The 24940-nt window shown below is 42.1% G+C and overlaps 2 protein-coding genes across 4 annotated transcripts in view; one reads left to right on the forward strand and one right to left on the reverse strand.

Moving 5' to 3' along the window:
- The first annotated feature begins 2219 nt into the window (after positions 1–2219).
- On the forward strand, positions 2220–10481 carry SNRPB (small nuclear ribonucleoprotein polypeptides B and B1). 2 transcript variants are annotated; one of them, XM_036905980.2, is made up of 7 exons: positions 2220–2358; positions 4668–4819; positions 6622–6733; positions 8143–8295; positions 8835–8973; positions 9304–9429; positions 10178–10481. In XM_036905980.2, the coding sequence occupies exons 1-7, from the start codon at positions 2356–2358 to the stop codon at positions 10186–10188; spliced, it is 696 nt and encodes a 231-aa protein (XP_036761875.1). In that variant the 5' UTR covers positions 2220–2355; the 3' UTR covers positions 10189–10481. The 2 variants fall into 2 exon arrangements, with proteins under 2 accessions (XP_036761875.1, XP_036761809.1); XM_036905914.2 differs by having other exon boundaries at positions 10325–10481.
- Positions 10482–17130: 6649 nt separating this feature from the next.
- The window catches only part of TGM6 (transglutaminase 6), a 39522-nt gene continuing 31712 nt past the window's right edge, over positions 17131–24940 (reverse strand). The window contains exons 11-13 of one of the 2 annotated variants that reach the window (XM_036906188.2): positions 23927–24081; positions 23493–23626; positions 22107–22391 (exon numbers count right to left, since the gene is read on the reverse strand). In XM_036906188.2, the coding sequence (XP_036762083.2) occupies positions 22238–22391; positions 23493–23626; positions 23927–24081 (443 nt within the window). In that variant the 3' untranslated portion in view covers positions 22107–22237. Of the gene's footprint in view, positions 22392–23492; positions 23627–23926; positions 24082–24940 lie in introns of both variants that reach the window. The other variant, XM_036906104.2, reaches the window with a different exon arrangement.

The following is a 24940-nucleotide window of genomic DNA, read 5'->3' on the forward strand; positions in this document are numbered from 1 at the left end:
ATGAAAACATATATCCACCTGAAACGTTGGACACAAATACTTACAGCAGCATTGTTCATAATAGCCAGAAGGTGGAAACAACCCAAATGTCTATCCATGGATGACAGGATAAATGAAAGTGTTACATCCATATGATGAAATATTCAGCCATAAAAATAAATGCAGTACTGATACATGCCATCACATGGATGAACCTTGAGGACATCCTAAATGAAAGAAGGCAGTCACTAATGACCCCATGTAACACGATTCCCTTTATAAGAAATGTCTGGCATGTCCTTCACTTCCTTCAGGTCTTTGCTTACATTCCATTCCTCAGGGAGGCTTTTCCTGACCATCTAGCCAAAGCTAGCTTGTCACTCTCAGTCCCCCATCCTACCTTTTTCCTCCATATCATTGTAGTTTTTCTTTGTATACTTATTCATTTGTTTTGTCTTTGTCACTAGAACATGTAGTCTTTCAGGAAAGAACTGTATCCCAGTAACAGTGCAGGGTGTTAGCAGGTGCTATTTAAATATTTTTAAAATGCACACATGAATGCTATGTTAGAAGGCAAGGTAACTTGGGAGCCAGCTGAGGAGCCAGGTGGCACTATATTTGCATAGGCAAGATGATTCAACTTTCTGAGCCCCCATCTCTTCATCTGTGTGTTGACAGAAACAGGATGATAGAACAAGCATCTTGGAGATGGCATGAGGTTTACAAAACCTTGAGGTGGAAACTTTCCTTGCTGAGGTTGGGAAACAGCTGGGAGATTAGTGTGGCTGGAGGATGATGAATGAGGGGAACATTGAAGGAGATAAGTTGGAGAGGGATGCGGGACTCTATGTTTTTCCACGTGCACTGGGAAGTTTTTGGGAGGTGGAGAACAGCTCAGTTATGTCATCTCATATAGTCCCAGTACTTTATAGACAGGTCCCTCTGGCTGCTGTGAGAGCAGGAGAGGAAGTAGAGAGAGTAGTTAAACGGGCTCGTTTAATGACGCCCTGAAAGAGATCATGGTAGTAGGACTAGCATGGTAGTGGTGGAGCAGGTGACAACAGTCAGATTCAAGACACTTTGAAGGTGAGGTCCACAGGGTTTGCTAATGGATTGATTATGAGGTGGGAATGGGCAGAATAAAGGTTACTTCTGAGTTTGTCCTTTTGCTGTTTGTTTTTTAACCCGAGTAACTTCTGAGATGGGGAACACTGTTAAGAAGTGGTTTTGGGAAGAAGAGTGAATAGAGTCAGGAATCCAGTTTTTGACATGTTAAATTTTTTTTAAGTAGTTAAAAAAAATTTTTATTTTGGTATCATTAATCTACAATTACAGAAAGAACATTATGTTTATTAGGTGCCCCTCTTCACCAAGTCCCTGCCACATAGCCCTTCACAGTCACTGTCCATCTGCGTAGTAAGATGCTGTAAAATCACTACTTGTCTTCTCTGTGTTGCGCAGCCCTCCCCATGTGACATGTTAAATTTAATATACTTATTAGACGTCTATGTCAAGCAGGTGGCTGGATAGAAAAGGCCAAGAGTTAAAGGAAGAGCCCAGTATTAGAGGAATACATTTGAAATTCCTTAACATTTAGATAGTATTCAAGTCATGGGACTGGATGGGATTGATTCATTCATTCATTCAAAAAGTTTTTGAGTTCTTTTGTGCTAAGCAGTGTTCTAGGCACTTACAGCAATGAACAACTCGAAAAGGAAAAACCACCTCCTTTCTAATGGGGAGTTGTAATACAATAACTAACAAACACGCATGGTATATTACCCACTGATGTTAAGGAGAAAAATAAAGCAGGGACAGGTTGGAAGGATGAGTTTTAAACAGGATGGCCAGGAAAGTTCTCAGTGGGAAAACGTAGGTTGAACTTAAGTCTTGAAGGAGGTGAGGGCATGAGCCTTGCACATACGTAGAAGACTAGCATTCCTAGCATAGGCAAAGGTAAGTGAGTAGGCGCTGAGGCAGGAGCTCGTTACCTAAATTCATAAAGGATAGTGGTTGTACGGGGCAGAGCCAGGGGATAATGAGAGGAAATGAAGACGGAGAGGTAATGGGCAGAGGCGGGATGAGGATGAGAAGACGCAGCTCCTGAATGGACTGCAACTAGGAAGGTGTCCAAGCTTTCGGAGTTCAGTTTGATGTTAACGCGGTCCCGAGCCCCGCCCCGCTCCGAGCTCACGGCTCCGGGTCGTGGCCGGAACTCAAGAGCGGGTCATCGGGACCGGAAGTAGTTTTCTACTCGGCCCTATTTCGCTGGCGGCCGCATTTCCGCTAGCGGCGGCGGGAAGCAGTGTAGTGGAGGTTGGCTAGGCTTCTGTGGAGGCGAATCCAGCGGGAATCGGAGCCATCAGAACTGCCACCATGGTGAGGAGGTGCAGGCCGTGGCCGCAGAGCTTTACGAGTTTGTTTTGCAGTGGGGACGCGGGGAGGAGGCGCTGGGTTGGCCACTCTTGGCGTTGGAGGCCTGGTTTGCGGTCCTTCCGTTTCGGCGGGGAAGCCCGGACCTTAGTAGTTCGGCGCGTTGGGGGAGGGGAAGGCTGGAACTGAGGGATGGGGGCCGCGGTCGCTCGGTGGGGGCGATCGAACCGTGGATATCCACGCCGCTGTAGCCATAGTGCTTGGGATCCTGTAAGCACTACATAAGCCTTTGTGGAATAATTATGTGTCTGGAGCTTAGTGTCTAGGAGCAGGCGCTAGAGCCGCGGGAGGACTAGGGAAGATCCGGTAAGCGACTCCAGACTTGTGAAGAGGGGTCGGTGAGGGTCTTAGAAGTAAGTAAGAAGTGGAAGAGCTTGTGACTTAGAGTGTACTTGGGTCTGGTAGATGGGGAGGATAGAACCGGAGGGTGAGTGGGAATGTTTGGAGTTCAACTCTTTTGCTCAGCATATGTACAACGTGTATGTTTGAGTATATCTGACTTTCCAGGCGCTGGGGCTACGCAATGAAATGTTTCCTTCATCGACTAAGCTTTCTAGTTGGGGACACGGATAATATAAGTCGAAGTTGCACTTAAGCATTATTAAAAAGTAACGGGGGGAGGGCCGCAGGGTAAGAATTCCTTTTGGAGTAGATGATTCCTGAGAAGAGTCCCCCCAAAATCTGTGTTTTCTCAGCGAAAATGGGAGGGAATGTTGTAGAACCGAAGGGTTTAAAAAGCAAAGCAGGAAGGGTAGCAGGAAAGTTCCTGCAGAGCAAGAGGGAGGGAGAGGTGGAAGGTGATGGGAGAACTGACAGCAGCCTGTTTACTAAAGACTTTACATGCTATTTTAATCCTGTTGGTGATGAGGCATGTCATTGAAGGATTTTAACCAGCAAAATGTCATGAATTGCTTGGTGTTTAGAAAGATAACTTTGTTTTGTGTTAGGTGAGCTGAAAGCAGGGAAATCTGGTAGATATTGTTTGGAGAATTGGTGAGACAGAATTCAGGCTGGCTAGGTTCCAACACAGCTTCCTGGCTATGAGATTTGCCTTTCCCAGCCTCAGTGGCCTCATCTGTAAAATAGGAATAATAGGGGGCCTGATGCTGAGAAGTAAATGAATTATATGATGCTTATCACAGTGTATGGTACGCAGCACCCAGTAAGAGTTAGCTATTTTAAGGCAGATGGACCAATACATGTTGCCATAAAGGTTCAGATCCATCTGGCTAGCTGTGTGATTACAAGCTGGTTAACAGTTATCTGAGGGAGACCGAACCACATAACTTGAGTCCGCCAGGTGGCAGTCCGAGATCTGATCCACACATTTGTAGGTTCAGAATCCTATTTTTGTCCTAGCTCACAGAGGTGAACAGCAAGCACAGAGCTTGAGATACATAGAAGGCACTTGGATGAGTTTGGACTGGTTCATAACAATCAGATGCCAGGTCATTTATTTCTGGAGAGAAATATAAGTGTCAAGGGTACCTGACAGTTTGCACTGTGATGTCTATATAGTCTCTCTGTTCTAGTAATACTACATCGGAGGCCAGGCTAAGGCAGAAAAAGTTGTTGGGTTAATTAAGAAGTATGGATAGTTACATAGCCTTAAAGACCATTATATCTTCAAACTGATTAGCATCCTGGCTACCATTTCCCTCTAAGGCAGTCCTGGACGCACATTAACGTAAAGGTTTGATTTGGGGACTCCATTCTCTTTACCTCCAAGCCCATCATCTCCTTTCTGATAACAAGCTTCTCATTGATTGGATTTTAGTGCCAGTTCCATTCCAGTTTTTTTACTCGGTCTTTTTAATGGGATGTGGGTGTTCTACAGCACTAGAGTCAAAACACCATATATATCTTATAATTATAGTATGATTATATATTATATTTAATATAAATCTGCCTAACTGCCAGTGGGCTAATATCTATGGGTGGATTGGATTAGTTTGGAGACCCCTTACACTCTTCACCTCTGAAACTGATAACAGCATAGACAAGGCAGTTGTAATATGAGAAAGATGATTTTGAGGGAAGGAGGGATAACAGTAGTGGGCAGAGGTCAGGGCTGTATACAGAGTGACATGGGAGAATTATTGGGAAAGGGTTGTGACTGGAAGACAATACTGACAATCTTTTGAGAAAGATGGACACATGGAAAAGAAGGCTGAAGTGGAAGATTTTAGGAAGGAATGGGTGTGGGTCCAGAAGAGTTGAGTCTCATTCCTGCTGTTGTCCCCTTGCCCTTGTAGACTGTGGGCAAGAGCAGCAAGATGCTGCAGCACATTGACTACAGGATGAGGTGCATCCTGCAAGACGGCCGCATCTTCATTGGCACCTTCAAGGCTTTTGACAAGCATATGAATTTGATCCTCTGTGACTGTGATGAGTTCAGAAAGATCAAGTAAGGAGTTGCCTGGGTGGAGCTGATGGGGGATTTGGGGCAGGGGAGAGTGGATTGGGTGGGTGGGCCAAGTGACAGGTGGTGATGTAGCTAGTGGTTCCTCTGTTTGCTTTCCTGTTTTAGAGGGCAGATTTAAATGGGGTTCTTGGATGTGAAGAAATCTCCTTCCTTAGCCCAGCTAGCCTTGCTCTTCAGTTCTAGCAGAGTACAAGTTGTAAGGAGGGCTGCTAGGCTTTTTGTTTCTCTGACTGTGTGCCCCTGGGTACTGGGGTTAAGGGCTCTCATGTTCTCCCTACAGGTGTGTAAGGGGGGAGAGCTTGATTTTCTGGCCTCATTGCATATTTGTAAAGCTGTAGCCTAAAGGGCTCTCCCAATGCAGCCTGGTCTGAAACTGCTTTAAGAAGCCTCTGACCCTCTTCAGGGTAAGTGCTCAGCTCCCCGTGTGGGTTTGGGGCCAGTGATTTTTGTTGGCATTTCTAGAAACAATTGGAGATATTTTCTACTTTCCTACAATTCCTAAAGTTAATTGGAGAACTTCCTTGTCTCAAGACTCACAGGTCTTCAGTTTCTGGCCTATTATTAAAAGATGTAATTCACCTTTTCATCCTATTTTTATATTCAAGGCATCTTAAGGCCCACAGATTATGTGATTTCCATGATCATCCAGCTGTCTTTTGCCACATGTAGTGGTCCATAGTGTTTTGTCAGTGGCTATAATTTCCCTTTGATTCCCTTTAGGGCCATTGTTTTCTTTTTGTGGTACAAGGTCAAGAAGTACAGGACAGAAAATATAGAGATGGCTAAGTGCCAGGTACGCATTAGAGAGGGGCCAGCAGATCAGTGTAGAACTATTCCAAATAGTTCTCTTCTTAAGTGAAACTAATTTTATTCTGATAATTTAAAAATGTTTATTAGAAAATATTTTAAGAAAATACATAAAAGTATATTGAGAAAAAATTAAAATACCCAGAAGTATTGGTTTTTTAATTGTGAAAGGGCAACACATATTTTTGTTAAAAATTAGAAAATAAAGATAAGCCAAAAAAGAAAAGAAAAAAATGTCTACCCTCAGAAAGCCAGTTAATACAAAGTATCAGTAAAATGAAACCTTTAAGTTGTTTTTTTAAAATCAGGGCATTTTGTCTTTCCTTTATTTTTAGGGTATTGGCTTGGCTTTTCCTTCCCTTTCCCTATCTTACTGTGGTTGTTTTTCTGTTTACATTTATACTTAATCCCTCTCTGGAGATTTCAGTTTTTTGTGCTTTGAAGGCAGGTGTAATTTCTGTGTAATTAACTCTTACCTTTTCCTTTATGGCTTCTATTTCTGATGTGAGGTCAGGGGCAAAATGACAGGCCTGTGGGGTTGAGTTGGTACTAGAAGGATGCCACGTATAAGCGGGCTGAGTGGGAGTTGGTTGACTTGAGGAATTGTCTAGGCTACCGCCTGACACTGGTGAGGCTGAGGCTGAAGTCGGGAACAGGGCAATAGCAAAGAAGACTTGACTGAGGAAGGGCCTGCATGATGGTCACAGTTGAACATTGAGCTGGGGGTGTGGGCTTTCTCAACTCTCGTCATATCTCTTGGTTTGTGTATCCTTTTGTGCATGGGAGACAACTGCTGAAGGGGTTTACAAGTTGAGCCTGTGGAGACTATCCTGAGGAGCTGTCTTAGGGAAAGCTTATGTTCCATTTTTTAAGAGAGAGGGTGTAAAACAAACCTTTGAGGCCCCTAGGCAGGTGAACATGAACTTTGCCCTCTTTATAATGTGTGCTTTTTTTGTTTCTTCTAAACCTGTCTTTAGGCCAAAGAACTCAAAACAAGCAGAAAGAGAAGAGAAGCGAGTCCTTGGTCTGGTACTGCTTCGAGGGGAGAACCTGGTCTCAATGACAGTAGAGGGACCTCCTCCCAAAGATGTAAGTCAGAGCAGAGTGCCAGTGCAAGGCCAGGAACCCTTGGGGAGGTACTGCCATGAAGCAGGCTGTGTAGGTTCTCTGCAATTTGTTGCGGTTAAGCACCCTGTGGTTTTTCTTTCGCTTTTACAGAGAAGAAACTGAATCTTAAAGAGGTTACCCTGCAAATAAGAAGTGGAGGTTGGGAACTAGAGTTTGAGGGTTTCTAACTTTAAAGCTCTTCCTTCCTTAGTTGATATATGTAGTGAGTCAGGAGATAAAGCACCTAAGACCATCTGGGTCAGTTCTTAATGTGATGATAGTCTAGCTAAACCTTAAAAAATTGTGACTCCAAACAATAGAATATGTGTGTATTTTATAGAGTTAACAGAGTAATAGTTAACATTTATTGACCATCTGCTGTGTGCCAGGCACTTAGGTATTTTATTTAATCCTTGTAACATTTTTTTAGATTGTCTAAGACAAATTGGGGTTTAGTAACTTGCCCAAGGTGTCACAGCTGGTAAGTGGTGAAACTGGCATTTGATCCCAGGCAATTTGGTTCTATAAACACCAACCTACATTTGGAAATAGAACAAGCTTTAAAGAATCTAACCAAATTTGTTTTCTCTTTTTCATTTTAAGACATTGTTCATCAGAGGAATAATGTTTTGACCACATACATATGTTTTGTACTTAACACCTAATAAGTTTGTAATAATTTTTTTCTGCTTTTTCACTTAATATTATAAACATTACTTTTTAGAAGTCATGTTAATGACTTAGAGATATTTTCTTAATGAGTACAGAGTAGTTTATCCTAGTCATTTCCTTCTTTTTGGACTCTTACATTGAAGCTTTTTCTAATTATAATTGTCTGCAAAGGATCGTACCATATTTTTTGGTTGAGGATGTGTATACATATTTATAACTTTTGGTATCTATAGTAGAATTTGCTACTCTAATGTGGCCTTTGTAAACCTTCATGACCACAACCAGTTTTATCATAAAGCCATCATTTACATATGAGGAAATAGTCCCAGAACTGTGGGATTTTTTTTGATTGCCCACAGTCACCTACCAGGTGAGAATCGAGCTGGGACTGATCTTCATGTCTCTCTGATGTGGGGTCAAGTGCTCTTGTCTACCACCCCCTCCTGAGTGGAGCCCTGGCCCTTTGTTGGTTTAATTTTCATAGGAATGCATACAGGTTGAGTTATGGTATGTTTCTCTAGATTTACTCTTTTAAGTTCTTCTAGCCTGCTGCAGAGGTGCCAGATGATCTTGGATGGAGGTGGAATGGGCTTAACACATGGGTGGGTAGTGTTTATGAGCTGTTTTGATGCCCTAAAAATCTGAGGGGCTCTTGGCAATAGAAGTGTATTTCCAGTTCTTTAGGCCACAAGCATTCTAGCACATTTCTTATTTTTCAGACTGGCATTGCCCGAGTGCCTCTTGCTGGAGCTGCTGGGGGCCCGGGGATTGGCAGAGCTGCTGGCAGAGGAATCCCAGCTGGTGTTCCCATGCCCCAGGCTCCTGCAGGACTTGCCGGGCCAGTCCGTGGGGTTGGTGGGCCATCCCAGCAGGTGAGGAATTGGGGAAGGGCACCAATTTCTAGTGGTTAAAATAAAGGGTAGAGTGAGGGTCTGCAGTTAGGGTAGAGTCCAGAATGACCAACCTGTGACTATCAGGCTATCCATGTTTCACTGTTTTGTAAATTTTATTTCCCAAAATCAAGTGAAAAGGAAAACTTGCCATTGTAAAGTGTTGTTGATACTAGTAAGAGATGCACAAAAGGTATTTTAGCCCACTATATTGGAGCAAAGGGTTCCCATTATAGCTTCTGAAATCTATTCTCTTACAACGTATTGTCAGTCAGTTATATTTGAAAATGCAGCTGCCTTCTCTGATTGGATTGGGCATCCTTAACTCAGGCCTAGAAGATGGGAGTTGGGCATTCAAGCTTGATCTCCGGCAGATGGATTTAGGTAGGCGGTCTTGTGCTGTGAGTTGTAGCTTAGGGGCTGTCTTCACCGTGTCTGCTGCTGCTTCACCGTGGTGGGGAGGCGGTGGGGTGCTGTCCTGCCTGGAACTGTTCTGCTGACTCCCTTCTGCATCCTTGTAGGTGATGACCCCACAAGGAAGAGGCACTGTTGCAGCTGCTGCAGCTGCTGCCACTGCCAGCATTGCAGGGGCCCCAACTCAGTATCCACCTGGCCGTGGGGGTCCTCCTCCACCTATGGGCCGAGGGGCGCCCCCTCCAGGTGAGGAATCCATAAAGAGACCATTGCTAATGGATAGATGCTGCTTGAGCTGGATTCGTGATGAGATTCAACCTTGACTGAAACTGATGATGAATTTGTGTAATTAAGCAGGATTACTCTGAGATCCAGCCTGGCTGACTGACCCTGAAACTAGCTGGGCAAGAGCCACTGGGAGCCACACCTCTTTGGCCCAGGTCCCAGTTTTCTAGGAGAGACCGGGAGGATGGAATTGTCCATCTGTCTCAGAGCTTGGTGGTCAACTTCGTATGTTTCCTGCTGTCTTTTCAAGACAGACACTTGAGGTTTATTCTTGTGGCTTTTCTCTTAAAGGCATGATGGGCCCACCTCCTGGTATGAGGCCCCCCATGGGCCCCCCAATGGGGATCCCCCCTGGACGAGGAACTCCAATGGGCATGCCCCCTCCAGGGATGAGGCCACCTCCCCCAGGGATGCGAGGTAAGTGCCTGTAGCAGGGAATTTTACTTCTTTTAGAGATATATTAGGATGGGAAATGGAGGGAAGATTGGGTTTTGACCATACCCTTGGGGCTTTTAGGCCTTAAGCCTAGAAAAGTGAACTCTTAGAGGACAAGTTTTCCAGAAAGGAAAGAGGGAACAAGCATTTCTTAAGTTGATCGTACCTCTTTCTTAAAAGAGCTAGAGTAGCCCTGTACCCAGAGTACATCTCAGTGTCCAAGGCATGTTCTAGTGGCACTCGGAAATAATGCATTCTGAGTCCCCTACAAAGATCATGGATGGGATTGTCTTATGCCCTTTGGTTTGCTAATATTCAGTAATTAAGAGGGGGCTCTTCACCTTGGTATACTATTTATTATGTATATCTGTTTAACTCCAGTTTGAGAAATGCTGATAAAGATCAGCTTTACCATTTTATAGATAAGGAAGCAGGCCCAGAGAGAGCTCAGTTTCTTGCCTCCCAGACCAGTGTTCTTCCCACCCAGGCCACAGTGGCCTCTGAGATAACCCACAGCCACACTGGGTGACCCCTGTGTCTCTAGGTCAGATTTCTGTTTATGGGTTTTATAAGCATAGGAAGCAGTCAGCCCCCAGAGAAACCCCCAGTTAGCACATGCTGTGTATATCCCTTTGATAACTTGGTAACTGTGGGATGTGGGAGGCTGGGGCAAGGCTGGGGATTTGAGTTGCAGATCAGGCACTGACTAAACTTCTTACTCTTACTTCAGGCCTTCTTTGACCCTTGGCCACAGAGTTATGGAAGTAGCTCTACAGAGGCGTGAGCCCGAATCCCCAGGGCCACATTACCACAGACCTGTTTGTTTGTTATGCCGTTGTTCTCGGAGTCTCACCGGATTGTCTGGTTTCCCTTACAGGGCCCCCTCCCCTGGGAATGCGCCCACCAAGGCCCTAGACTCATCTTGGCCCTCCTCAACTCCCTGCCTGTTTCCCGTAAGACTGTACATAGTCCTTTTATTTCCTGTGGCCTCTGAAGCTAGTTTATAATAAACTCTTAAGAGAATATTACAGATGCACCTGGTGTGTTAATTTTAGAAGCCTTCGATATATTGAATGCTTAATGGAGTCAAGAAGGGTTGCCTTGGAAAATTCAGCCCTAATCATAGTTGCTTCCCTTATTTTAATGACACACTTGCAGAGATGCAAAATCTCAAATGTATAGAGAATTAAAATTGACCTACAGTGAGTCATTTTCACCTATCAAACTGGCAAAGATAGATGGCCCACATAGACATATAACCTAACCCAGCTTTTGAATTGTGGGATCTCCATGGTTTCTTCCACCCAATGCCTGTGTGTTTAGTTGACAAGATGGGTCACTGAGCAGTACTCCAGTACATTTAGTTTCAGGGGTAAAGAAATAAGTGGATACTATTCTTCAATTACTGTCTAGGGGGAAGACAATTCCAAATGCAAAGGAGACCTTGATGAAAAAAAGATAGTGTGTTGTTGGGATATTCAGGAATGTAAGGGTGGTTCAACATAAAAACAATGGAGTACACTGCAATAGTACAGAAGAGAAAAGCCACATGATCATCTTAATAGATGCAGAAAAAGCATTTGACAAACTACACCCTTTCATGATAAAAACACTCAGCAATTAGGGATAAAAAGAACTTTCTAAATTAAATAGATGGGTTTGTGGAAAACCCACAGCCAACATAATAGTGTGAAAGGCTGAAGACATACCCCTTAAGATCGGGAACAAGAAGAAGGACCCACTTTCACCACTGCCATTCAGCATTGAACTGGAAGTTCTAGCCAGAACAATTAGGCAAGTAAAATAAATGAAATACCCAAACTGAAAAGGAAGAAGTAAATCTTAAATAGGATTCTAAATACAGAAAAACCTAAAGAATCTATAATAGAGCTAATAGAGCAAATAAATGAATTCAGAGTTGCAGGGTATAAAATCATACAAAAACCAATTGTATTTCTGTACATCTGCAATGAACAATCCAAAAAGGAAACTTAAAAAATTGCATTTCTAATAGTATCCAAAAGAATAAAATACCCAGGAATCAACATAACCGAGGAGGTGAAAGATTTATACCTTGAAAACTACAAACATGCTGAAAGAAAAAACCTCAATAAATGAAAAGACATCTCATTGAAGACCTAATACTATTAAAATGGCAATACTTTACAAAGTGATCTGTGGATTCAATGCTATCTCTATCAAAATTCCAATGGCTGTTTTTTTGCAGAGATGGGGAAGCTGAACCTCTTAATTCCTTTGAAGCTGCAAGGATCCCTGAAGAGCAAAAACAATTTTGAAGAAGAACAAAATTGGATGTCTTAATACTTGCTGATTTCAAAACTAAAGCTTAAGTAGTCAAAACTGTGGTACTGGCATGAGAAAGACCAATGGAATAGAATTGAGAACAGGAATAAACACCTGCATGTATGGCCAGTTGATATTTGGCAAGAATACCAAGGCCTTTCAGTGGATAAGAATAGTCTCTTCAGCAAACAGTGCTGGGACAACTGGATAACCACACCCCAAAATAAAGGACCTCTGCCTAACTCCATGTATCACTCATCAACTCAAAATGGATTAACGATCTAGGCAAGACTAAAAACTAGAAGAAAACAGGTAAATCTTAATGACCTTGGGTTTGGTGATGGATTCTTAGATTTGACACTTAAAGTACAAGCAACAGAAGAAAAAAATAAATAGAACTTCATCAAAATTAAAGACTCGGTGCATCAAAGGACATTACCAACACTGAAAAGGCAACCTACAGAGTGGGGGAAAATATTTGGAAATCATGTATCTGATTTGGGTTTTAATATCCAGACTTTAAAGAGTTATCACAACTCAAAAGATAAACAGCCCAATGAAAATGTCAGCAGAGGAATCGAATAGACATTTCTTGAAAGAAGATACACACAAATGGGCAAGCACATGAGGTGTTCAGTATTAGAGATGCCAATCAAAACCACAATGAGATACCATTTCATACTAAGATGGCCTTAATGGAAAACGGGAGAGTAACAACTGTGGGTTAGAACATGGAGAAATAAACCTTTGTGCATTGCTGGTGAGAATGTAAAATGGTGCAGCCACTACAGAAAATTGTTGGTGTTCCTCAAAAACAATCACTATATGGTCCATCAATTTCACACCTAGATATACCCAAGAGCAATGAAAATGTCTGCACAGAAACTTGTATATGAATGTTTATAATAGCATTATTCATAATAGCCATATGGTGGAAATAACCCAACTGTCCATGATATGAATGGATAAACAGGATACTACATTAAATGAAATATTAGCCATAAAAGAATGAAATGTTGGCACATTACTACTTGAAAGGACCTTGAAAATGTGCTAAGATAAGCCACACACAAAAGGTCACATATTGTATGATTTCTTTTGTATGAAATGTCCAGAATAGGTAAAACCAGAGACAGAAGATTGACGTTTTCAGGGCATGGTGATGAGGACAGGGAAAAGGGAGAGATTACTTAGTGGCTATGGGGTGTTTCTATGTGGTGATGAGAAAGTTTTAAAATGAGAGATGGCTGGTAGTTGGACAACAGTGACTATACTAATACTGAGTTCTAATGGTCAAATTGAAGTGGTTAATTGCATGTTGTGTGAATTTCTCCTCAATTAGTTTCTTCATGGAAAGAATTTGCCAAGTCTCTTTGTTGTGGGAAATATATGCCTAGTGGAGGAAATTGAGTAGTGAGGACATCAGGAAGGTGAGCTTGGCAGCAGCAGCTTTTGACAAAAAGCCAGTGGTTGGCTTAGTGTAACAAGAACCTATAACCTGGGCAACAGAAATTGCAAAGGAGGGCTAAGGCTACTCTGCCTAGCATCCCATGTACTTGCCAGGTGTGACCTGAAAGTGTTTTACACTCCTAGTTTGAGCTAAAAGGCATGGACTCTTACTTTCGTCACACAAATAAGCCTAATCAATAAAGGAAAAATGTGAAATCAAGTATTGCCTAGTGGTTAGCAAAGTAAAAAGCCTGGATGCTCAAAATCCATTTGGATCTTGAAAATCCATTAAACCCTCTTCAAATGTGGTCTGTATAGTTCTGTGTGTATGACCCTACACATAAAAAGGCACATTTGACTTCTCAGAATTGTTGACCAAACTAAAAGAACAAAAGGAAAAGTATGCAACTAGACATGTGGGCATTCCAAGTCTTGTATCTCTTAAGATAACTGCTAAGTCCCTGGTGGTGAAAGAGGTTTGGGTGGAGAATTCTATTATGCTTTTTGACCTACCTGTGGGGTTTACTTCACATTCCAGTGTGCTTATTAAGCCTCTGTAACATTAGTCCAGTTAGTAAATTGGTCTGTGGCTGTGAGGACTAAATGAAATAATAAAGTAAAGGCATTAGGGTTGCTGCTGGATTTAAATCTAAATTCTGCATGGTCAGACCTGCACACAACATATTCCATAGTTTAAGTTTTCTACTTGTTCCCTTAAAAAATATTTATGAACTCCCATTGAAGAACAACTATGGAAAGAAAATATACTGAGAGTTACAACACCCAGTCAATGTTAGCTTTTGCCTGCTCATTGGGTTTTGTGATATTACTGTATGCTCAACTTTTTCTTTCTTATCACTGATAGACAATCTGATGAAGGTTTCACATGGACAATATTGTGGTTTCAACATTCACCCATATTATCATGTCCTCACCACCACCCCTGCCATTGCAGTCACTGTCTATCAGTGTAGTAAGATGCTATAGAGTCATTACTTGTCTCATGCTGTACTGCCTTCCCTGTGACTTACCTATATTGTGATTGCAAATTATAATGCCGCTTAATCACCTTCTCCCTCCCTACTTCTCCCCAACTCCTCCCCTTTGGTAACCACTGGTCCCTTCTCAAGAGTCTGTGATTCTGCTGCTATTTTGTTTCTTCAGTTTTGCTTGTTTTTATACTCCATAAGTGAGTGAAATCATTTGGTACTTGTGTTTCTCCACCTGGCTTGTTTCACTTGAGCATAATACACTCTAGATCCATCCATGTTGTTGCAAATTGTAGGATTTCTTTGTTTTTATGACTGAATAATATTCCATTGTATATATGTACCACCTCCTCTTTATCCATTCGTCTATTGATGGACACTTAGGTTGCTTCCATATCTTGGGTATTGTAAATAGTGCAGCAATAAACACAGGGGTACATAACGTCTTTTAGAATCAGGGATCTTGTTTCCTTTGGGTAAATTCCTAGGACTGGAATTACTGGGTCAAAGGTATTTCTATTTCTGGTTTTTTGAGGAGCCTCCATACTGCTTTCCACAGCAGTTGAATCAATTTACATTCCCACCAACAGTGTAGGAGGGTTCCCCTTTCTCCGCATCCTCGCCAGCATTTGTTGTTTCTTGTCCTTTGAATGTTGGCCATCCTAACCTGTGTGAGGTGATAGCTCATTGTGGTTTTAATTTGCATTTCCCTGATAATTAGCAACGTGGAGCATCTTTTCATGTGCCTGTTGGCCATTCGAATTTCTTTGGAGAAGTGTCTGTTCAGATCCTCAGCCCATTTTTTAATCAGGTTATTTTTTGAGTGTTGAGGCTATGAGTTCTTTATATATTTTGAATGTTAAACCCTTATCAGCTAAGTCTTTTATGAATATATTTTCTCATACTGTAGGATGCTGATGGTGTCCTTTGTTGTACAGAAGCTTTTTAGTTTGATGTAGTTCCACTTGTTCATTTTTGCTTTTGTTTCCCTTGCCCAAGGAAATGTGTTAGGAAAAAGTCACTCATGTTTACATTAAAGATATTTTTGCCTTTGTTTTCTTCTATGAGTTTTATGGTTTCATGATTTACATTCAGGTCTTTGATACATTTCGAGTTTACTTTTGTGTGTGGAGTTAGACAATAATCCAGTTTCATTCTCTTACACTGTCCAGTTTTACAACAGCAGTTGTTGAAGAGGCTATCTTTTCCCCATTGTATATCCATGGCTCCTTTATCATATATTAATTGGCCATATATGTGTAGGTTTATATCTGGGCTCTCTATTCTGTTCCATTGTTCTATGGGTCTGTTCTTAGGCCAGTACCAAATTGATTACTGTGGCTTTGTAGTAGAGCTTGAAGTTAGGGAGCATAATCCCCCCCTCTTTGTTCTTCTCAGGATTGCTTTGGCTATTTGGGATCTTTTGTGGTTCCATATGAATTTTAGAGCTATTTGTTCTAGTTCACTGAAGAATGCTATTGGTATTTTGATAGAGATTGTATTGAATCTGTAGATTGCTTTAGGCAGGATGGCCATTTGACAATATTAATTCTTCCTATCCATGAGCACGGGATGTATTTCCATTTATTGGTATCTTCTTTAATTTCTCTCATGAGTGTCTTGTAGTTTTCAGCATATAGGTCCTTCACTTCCTTGGTTAGGTTTATTCCTTGGAATTTTATTGTTTTTGATGCAATTTTAAATGGATTTATTTTCCTGGTTTTTCTGCTAATTCATTGTTAGATGCTCAACTTTCTTTTAACATCAAAAATGTACTCCCAAGTCTTTGCAAACATTGTAATGAATTTAAGTGATTTTATTAAGTGAACATATTACTGCTTAACCAGTTCTCTGTACTTGGATATTTAGTTTTCTCACTAACACATGGATGATCATATTTTTGCAGAAAAGTTGTTTTATATTTAGATAATCTAAAAAGAAATTTCTGAGTTAAAGGACATAAACATTTTCATTAGCTTTATTAAAACTGGAGTCAATTTGCCCTGTTAAAAAACACAAAACTATGCTTTCACAACAAGCTCCCCTGAACAGATAATTGTCATTAAGAAAAATATATTTTTCTAGTTTGACAGCTGAAAATGATGTATCTTGTTCTTTCTGTTTCAAAGGAGGGATTTGTTTTTATTTTTAAGTTATTTCCTTTTTTATGTATTGTCTTAAAAAATTTCGTGAGAGACATTTTTTCATGTTATCACTTAAGTCTTGATTACTGCATGTATATCTAGTAAATGAACATAATTTGGTCATCATGTTACCTCTGACTTTTCATGACTACAGATCAGGCAGTAATGATTATTTTGTGTAGAAATATTTTTGTGTTTTTTTAAAGGTTTTAGAGATTCATAATTTGAAAACAGGTGCTAGAATTCATTTACAGAATCCAGTTGTAGGTATAAAATATCTCTGGAAGGCCTTATACAAGGAGTTGGCCAGTGTGGTTGCTTGTGGGGAAAGAAACCTAGTTTGACGGGAACAGGAATGGAATGAAGAGTTTCCATTGTATATCATGTAGAATTTTTAAAATATTGAGCCATGTGAGTGTATTATGTACTTAAAAGTATAAATCCACCAGAAGGCAGCATTGCTCTGTCGGGAAGGGAGCAGCAAGTGTATGGGTTAAGTCTCATGTGCAGGTGCTGGGATTCTGAGGTTTTTCTGCCTCATTTTCTGTATCATTTTAATTTTCTACAAAGACCTATATGTACTATTGGAAAGAAGGAACTGTCAAGCCCTGCATTTCTGTACTGTGGGGCCATGCCTTTGTATATATGTATAAATTCCTAAAAGGAGAGTTCACCTTTGAAGAGGGGGATGACATTTGAAATGTTGATAGATATACAAAATAGCCCTCCAAGTATATTTTCCTACACCCTGAATTGCTCACATTCTTGTCAACACAATGTATTGTTGCATCGTTAAATCTTGTTCAATTTAAGTTTAAAAAATCTATTTTAGTTAATATATTTAATTATAGGTGAGACTAGTTTTCATATTTTTAAAAACAGTTTATACTTAATTTTCTATAAACTACTTCCCCTACTCTAATGAAGACAGGGAATTCATCCATGTGGTTTCCCATTGCTCTGCACTCAACACATGTTGAATGAATAATAAATAACTTTTCTGAATTCCAACTTCCATATCTATAAAATAGGGTTGTGTCTTGATGCCTTTTGGGGGCAGGACTGATGCCCCCACATACCCAAATTTGGTATTGATAGCTGGGACTGATGACCCTGCACATGCATTGAGGCATATGAAAAGATTTATTATTGACATAATGAGGCTTTTTGGGGAGTGCAGGGTAGGCTCCCCAGTAAGTCTGAAAATGGCTCAAGAGAGCAAGGAGGGGCAGTTGGCCCATTTTATTGTGCTTAGGGTGTGGGGCTATGGTGAGGGCTCATAAGAGGGCTTGCATGGTTTGCATTTCCCACAGGTGTGAAGGGAGGCAGCCCACAAGGCTTTCTTAGGGGCTTGAAAGCTGTCAGCAGTGAAACAAAAAAATGAAGTTAGACTTTGTTTAATAGATTGGTATCTATCTCATTGATGATTAAATGAGGTTCTATACATAAGAAGGTTAGCACAGAGCAGGTAGTCATTATTACAGTTCTTGAGTCTTTCAATTCCAACTTTGTAAAGAAAGTTTTTTCTTTTGAATATAACCTTAGCATATTTTTTTAGGAGTGAGATCTGTAGTCACAGGGTTTGGCCACTCTTATGTATGAATATAGCTTATTTGTCTTTGTTTTGTCCCCTTGGACCAGCTACTATGCTTTGCATAGAGTCAAAAGAAGGACACGTTCATTCCAAAGTACTCATATGGAGAGCCATACACAGTGCTGGGTACTTCATCCATCTTACGTCAGGGAATACTAGCTGACAAGAATGAAGGACAATATCCCAGGGGTGTGGGGTGGAGAAGTTGGCTGCTGAATCTGAGCATACATCTGTTTACATCTGTTTTCCAGCATAATTATTAATGATCCTATGATCCTTATCTCATGATCCAGCACTTCCACTCCTAGTTATATACCCAACAGAAATGCTGACATGGTCACAAAAAGACGTGTACATGAATGTATAGAGTAACTCTTCATAATAGTCCAAACTGGAAACTACCTAAATCTCCATCAACAGTAAGATGGATAATTTGTAATATATCCATACAATGGAATATTACACATCAAGGAATAAGAAAAATCTATAATACTTCACAGCAATATGGATGAATCTTCTATACATGTGTCAAGATGGGAGCCAAGGTCAGACACAAAACACATACTGTGTAATTCCATTCATCTAAAGCACAAAAACCAATCTGATTCTACAACCTAGGATAATGGTTATCCTGGGACGGCACAGAGGGGCTTCTAGGGTACTGGTAGTGTACTATTTCTTGATCTAGGTGCTGAATACCTGGGTGGGTTCAGTTTGTGAAAATTCAACAATCTGAACACTTTTGATGTGAACACATTTGTGTATGTATATCAAACCCCTATTTAAAAAAAATCCTTACTGGGGAAAATCTGAAGGGAAACTCAGCCTCATGCTAACTGTGGTAGTCTAGGGGATGAGACTTTAGTTCGTGTTCCCCCTTTTCTTCCTGTATGTTCCTAATTTACTTGAATTCATGCATTCATTCAATAAATATTTTTAATACAAACATATCAATAAATAGGTGGAATTCTACTCAACTCTGCCTGGTATAAAAGTGTGAACAAAATAGACCTCTGTATTTGAGGAGCTTACATTCTAGAAGGAAGAGACAGACAATAAACATGAAAGTAAGTTATGTCAAATGGTAACAATTACTATGGACAAAAATAAGTCAGGAAGAGGGAGATGGAAAGTGCCATGAGTGTGGTGCTATTTAATTGGAGTGGTCAGAAACGGTCCTATTGATCAAGAGCAGTTTGAGCGAAAACCTGTTGGGAGTAAGGGAGCAAGCCATGAAGATATGGTTGGGATGGAGAAAAGGGATTCCAGGTAGAGGGTACAGCAACTGCAAAGGCTTTGGGCAGGAGAGCACTTTATTTTTCAGAGAAATGTTGAGAAAGTCATGGTACCAGTCATCAGTGAATTGCAGGCATCTCAGCTCCAAATCCACTGTCCCTCAGCTGGCATGATGTTATGGTTTGTCAGCAGAGGGTGCTGGAGAGACACTGCAGGAAAGAGAGGGCTCTCTTCTTGTTCTGGTGTGCTCTCAGTAGGCTTCCACAGCCTGCACTGCTGCTCCATTTCTAGAATTTTCTCATTTCAAGAATGTTATATAAACAGGATCATATACTATGTAACATTTTAGGATTGGTTTTTTTCACATATTCTGTGGAGATTCCTCCAGGTGTTGTGTGTATAAACAGTCTGTTCCTTTTTATTGCTGGGTAGTATTCCATGGTATGGATGCATCACAGTCTAATTACTTACCAGTTAAAGGACATCTAGGTTATTTCCAGTTTTTGCCTACTACAAATAAAGCTGGGATAATATTCATGTGCAAGTTTTTATGTGAACACAAGTTTCATTTCCTGTAATAAATGGCCAGGAGTGCAAAGTGCAATTGCTGGGTTGTATGTGAACTGTATGTTTCTTTTATTTTTGTTCTTTTTTTTTTAGAAACTGCTAAACTGTCTACCAAGGTGGCTGTAACATTCACATTTATACCAGCAATGTAAGAGTTTTCAATGTTCTCTGCAGGTTTGCCACCATTTGGTATTGTCACTAATTCTTTTAAACCATTTTGTTGGTATCTCATTTAGTGCTATTTCACTGTGGTTTTAATTTGCATTTCCCTATTGGTTAATAATATTAAACATCTTTTCATGTGCTAATTTGCCACCTGTTATCCTCTTCAGTGAAAAGTTTATGTCTTGCCTATTTTCTTAATTAGATTGTTTATTTATTTATTTTTTTACTGTTGAATTTCCAGAGTTCTTTATATATTCTAGATAATAGAATATGGTTTGCAAACATTTTCTGGGTCCACACAGCCTGTAAGACTCTGAACTCCCTGTTCTGCCCTTCCTCTGAATGGCATTGTTCGGGTGTTGCTTTGCCAACAGAAAGGTAATCCCTACTGCACATTTTTATTGGCAACTTTCAAAGCTGCGTTTCCATCCACACTCTGCTTTGGGCTGTCTTCTCTTAATGTCCCCAGTTCTCCCAACTGCAACCAGGGTGTTCATTGGTGGTGAGGTAGCCTCTGCTTTCAACTGGGGCTGGAAGAACCTGTGGGGCCAGAGGCACCAACGGCAAGGGGTTTGAACTGGAGACAGAGCTACCTGCTAGGCTGCTTAACCTTTTCCAGACACACACACACCGGGCAGGCCGTGCTAGCTCCAGAGCTGCCAGTGGGATTAGCCTAGGCTGTCCCTGGGCCTGCATCATGGTTCAGTTTCTCCCTCTGCCCACATCTGCTTCCTCCCCCTTCCATCATGTCGATCCTTAGTCATTCCTTAATAAATGTCCTGCACCCTAAACTCCATTGCAGAGTCAGCTTCCTGGGAGGCTCAACCTTTGACAGCTGAGCTTGAGGAAGATGGGCAGTTGGCCTTTGCTTAAAAGAATGGGTGTCTGGGGCCACTGCAAAGGGAGACCATGTCAGTCTCCCTGCTGAAAGGGGTGTCTCTTTTGCTGAGAGTGGGAGGTTACCTCCCGCTGTCTTCAGCCCCTGCACCCCTTCCTGCTGCTCAACCCTGAGGAAATGCTTCCTGCTCTGAACCTCCAGCTGCCCATCTTACACTGGATAAGCATCCAAAACTGGTTTGGAAAGGGGGTACTGGAGCTGAGGCAGCCCATGAGCCTGACTCATTACATTTATCCACTTCTCTGGGTTCTCTAAGCTGTCCCCATATTGTAAAGAATCATCTAAGAAATGCCTTCACTAAGGCCTTGGTTATAAGGATCATCCATCAAACACAGTCCGTGTGTTTGCCTGACCCTCTTTTTGCAAAGAACCACTACATAAGTTGTTCCCACTCAAGTTTGTATCAGGAGATGTCTCACTGCAGATGAGCCATTTTGTTCAGATTGCTTAAATTATATGGTCAGTTATGATTCTTTTGGCTATCTAAGACATTTCTGAGCTGATTTCCATGTCTACTGCACTTATCTTCAGGGCCTGGTGGTCTCCATTTGGTCTTCAGCCCAGAGATCTCTGTCCTGTTTCGATGCTACGAATGTGATTGTGTGTGGTGTAGGCTGCTGGGGAAGTTTTGCAAAGTCAACACTGGTTCCAAAGAAACAGAAACCCTGGGCTGGATGTATTTGATAAGTGATGTCCCTAACCAGATCAGATTTGGGGCTGCATCCCCAAATGCAACCCAGGCTTGATGGCCCCATCTCTGTCTTCAGCTTCTTCCAGGTGGGAGGAACCCCTTAGTTGCTGGGCCTGTGTCTTCATTGAGGGAAAATCTCCCATTGCTTCAGATCTCGTGATTTTCAGGAACGTGACTTTGGGGTTAAACTTAAGTGATATAAAGTGATGGGGCCCCAGTTCTGCCTCTGCTCGCACTGTGGCTGTGAGCAAGGCTCTTGCCGCTGCGTACAGTGGGGGTGTTGCGGGTGTTTTGGTGTCAGCACTAGTACTTTGGGTTTTCTGTCAGGACTGGGAAGGTTCTTGGGTCTGGATGTGGTCAGAGCACTGAAGAGCTGAGAGAGAAGCAAGGAGAGCCTAAGGGTCAGCCAGGGCTCTGGAAGGTCTGCCAGTAAGCTGGCAGAGCCAGCGGGCCGGGACTGCTGTGATGCTCGGTTCGTCAGCCTGCCGGCACTGAGGGTAATGGATGAAGGTGGTAGGGGCCCCCGACACCATCCCTCATTGTCTGAAAGCTTAAAGATTACCAAGGCCAGAACCTCATTTTATAGGTGGGGAAACAGGCTCAGGAGAGGAACAGACTTGCCCAAGTTCACAAAGTGGGGCAGAAGTGGAAGCAGCCCTGGGACAAAGGCCTCCCGGCTCCCCCATGGGAGGGGCAAAGAGGCGGGCAGGAGGGAATGCGCCATCTCCTTCCCTCTTCGCCGCCCATGGCCCATCACTGGGCTGTGGCCACGTGGATGATCACAAAGCCCTTGATGTCCGGGAAGCGAGGGCTGACGAGGTCCACCTGCAGCTGCCGGGGGCCACTCTTGGAGGGGGTGATGTTGAACTTGACTGAGGCCCTCTCCTGGGGCTCCAGGCTGGGCACACTGGGGAAGGGGGATGGGAGAAAGGCAGACCATCAGCTTGCTCTTCTTCCTGAGCCTGGACTGCCAGTCCATGGCCCTCCAGAGCCCTTCGGATCAAAGTCACACCTTGTGGCTTGACATTCAAGCCTTGTACATTTGCTTCCAGCTTAATCTTCCCTCCCACTACTTCTTGCTCTTTCCAACCAGCCAGGCTCGTCTCAGCCCTGTGTCCTGAACATGTCTTACACTTCCGCTCTCCAGGCATTTGTCCGCATTCTTCCTCCCACCCAGGGGGCCCTTCTCGTTCCAGTCATACTTGATATCTAGCTCAACTTTTTCTTCTTCCAGGAGACCTCCCCTGACCATGTCAGCCATGTAGACCTCTCACTAGGAAGTCCTCCATTCTTGATACCTAAAAGCTTCCAAGTTCATCATTTAAGGCCCAGCTCAAATATCAGCTCCACTGGGGCTTTCCCCTGGTCCCACCCTATCCCTACTCAAAGGCTGCCTCTGATCCCCTGGACCCTGGGGATCCATCCCTTTGCAAAATGACACTGTCCTAATTTGAAGGGCCAACTGTCTCAGAGAGCTCTTTTCCAGGTAGATCCCTATCTGTTCATCTTGGTGTTCCCAACAGTTGACATGTTGCTCAGGTCAGTATGATGAAGGACTACACGAATGAGTGACTGGATGATTGAGAATGAATGAATGCACAAATGAATGCAACCTGTGGGAATGAGTGAGTGAATGCATAAATGGAGACTGAGTGAAGGGACATGTAATGAGTGAGCAAATTGAAGAAGCAATGAGTGGGTAAGTGAAACAGTCAAAGTGGAGCTGAGTAATCAATGAATAAGTGAATAACTGAAAACATGAATAAAAGAGTGAGTGAATGGGTAAATGGATAAATGAGTGAAAATATAAATGAATGAGTGTGTGGAGGAGTTACATGACTAAGTGATTAAATGAATGAAGGAATGAATAAGTAAATGAAGTCAGATGTGTCTAGGCAGTGGACTGGTTTCTGGGGTCCAGAATCTCTGCCATCCTCCTTCACTGACAGCTTCTCTCTGGTGCATCTTATAGGAAAGGCAACCCTCCCACTCCCAGGCTGACACTTACTCAACGCTGAGCTGTCCCTGGAGAAGACCACTTCCCTCCACCATCAGCATACAGTCCTCCACCTTCTCCAAGAGGGGGTTGATCACCGTCACTTCCACCACAACTGCCACCCCCACCACAGCTGGGCCCAGCACCTGAAGGGACAATACTCATAAGTCATCCCTCCTCCTCCCCATTTCCCCAGGAAACCTATGGGTCCTAGCTGGGACCCTCACTGGGTTCTGGTATGGAGATTTATCATGTCTATCCCTTGCTCCCACATACCCCTACTGAGCCCCATCATTATACCCATTCCTTGCATCCACACCACTTCTCCCTACCCTTAAAAGCAGAAGCCAGAGCTAAAAGTACACCCTCCCACCAGCTTCTGATGCCCTCCCCCAGCTCTGAAGGGGCTTTCTAGGAACAGGGTGGTGGATGTAGAGAGTAGCCACCTTGATGGTGATGAAGTCCTCCAGCGTGATGTCCTTCTCCACCAGGAGCTTCTCTCCTTTGGCAACAAGACACATGGCGGCTAATAGGATCTTCTTGTCCTCTGTCAGGTCTTGCTTATATTGCATATAAGGTATTGCAATTGGGATCTTTATCTCTGGAAGGGAAAACACAGGTAGGAATTGGGAGTCCAGTATTGTTTTTCAATAGAACCCAGGAGGAGGAAGGGAAGGTTCAGTTCGTAATTGCACTTTCTTCGGTCTTTGTTCACAGATTACATGATCATCTATATAGAAAATCTGAAAGAATAGCAAAAACCTCCTGGAACTAATAAGTGATTATAGCAAGGTGACAGGATAAAAGGTTAATATATAAAAGTCAATTACGTTCTTATGTACTGGCAATAGCAGCTCTATGCCCTATTTTAATTAAAAAAGTGGAATCTGAAATTAAAAACAATACCATTTACATTAGTTTTCAAAGGAAATGCTTAGAATGCATTTATATAACAAAATGTGCATAAGATCTACATGAGGAAAACCATAAAAGTCTGTTGGAAGAAATCAAATAACTAAATAAGTGGGGGAGATATTCATGTTCATGGATAAGAAGACTCAATATTGTCAGTATGTCAGTTCTTCCTAACTTTTTCTAAAGCCAATCCTGTCAAAATCCCAGCATGTTATAAAATGGATATCAACAATTTGATTCCAAAGTTTATGTGGAGAGGCAAAAGACCCAGAACAGCCAACACAACATTGAAAGAAAAGAACATCAGACTGGTGTTGGGACTGACACTATCCAACTTCAAAACTTACTTTAAAACTACAGTAATGAAAACAATATGATATTGGTGAAAGAATAGCCATATACATCAATGGTACAAAGTAGAGCCCAGAAATAGACCCATACAAATATAGTCAGCTGATCTTTGACAAAGGAACAAAGGAAACAAAATGGAAAAAAGATAGTCTTTTCAGTAAATGGAGCTGAAACAGCTGAACATCCATGTGCAA

This window comes from Manis pentadactyla, chromosome 5, assembly GCF_030020395.1.
Source record: "Manis pentadactyla isolate mManPen7 chromosome 5, mManPen7.hap1, whole genome shotgun sequence".
Taxonomy (NCBI): Eukaryota; Metazoa; Chordata; class Mammalia; order Pholidota; family Manidae; genus Manis; species Manis pentadactyla.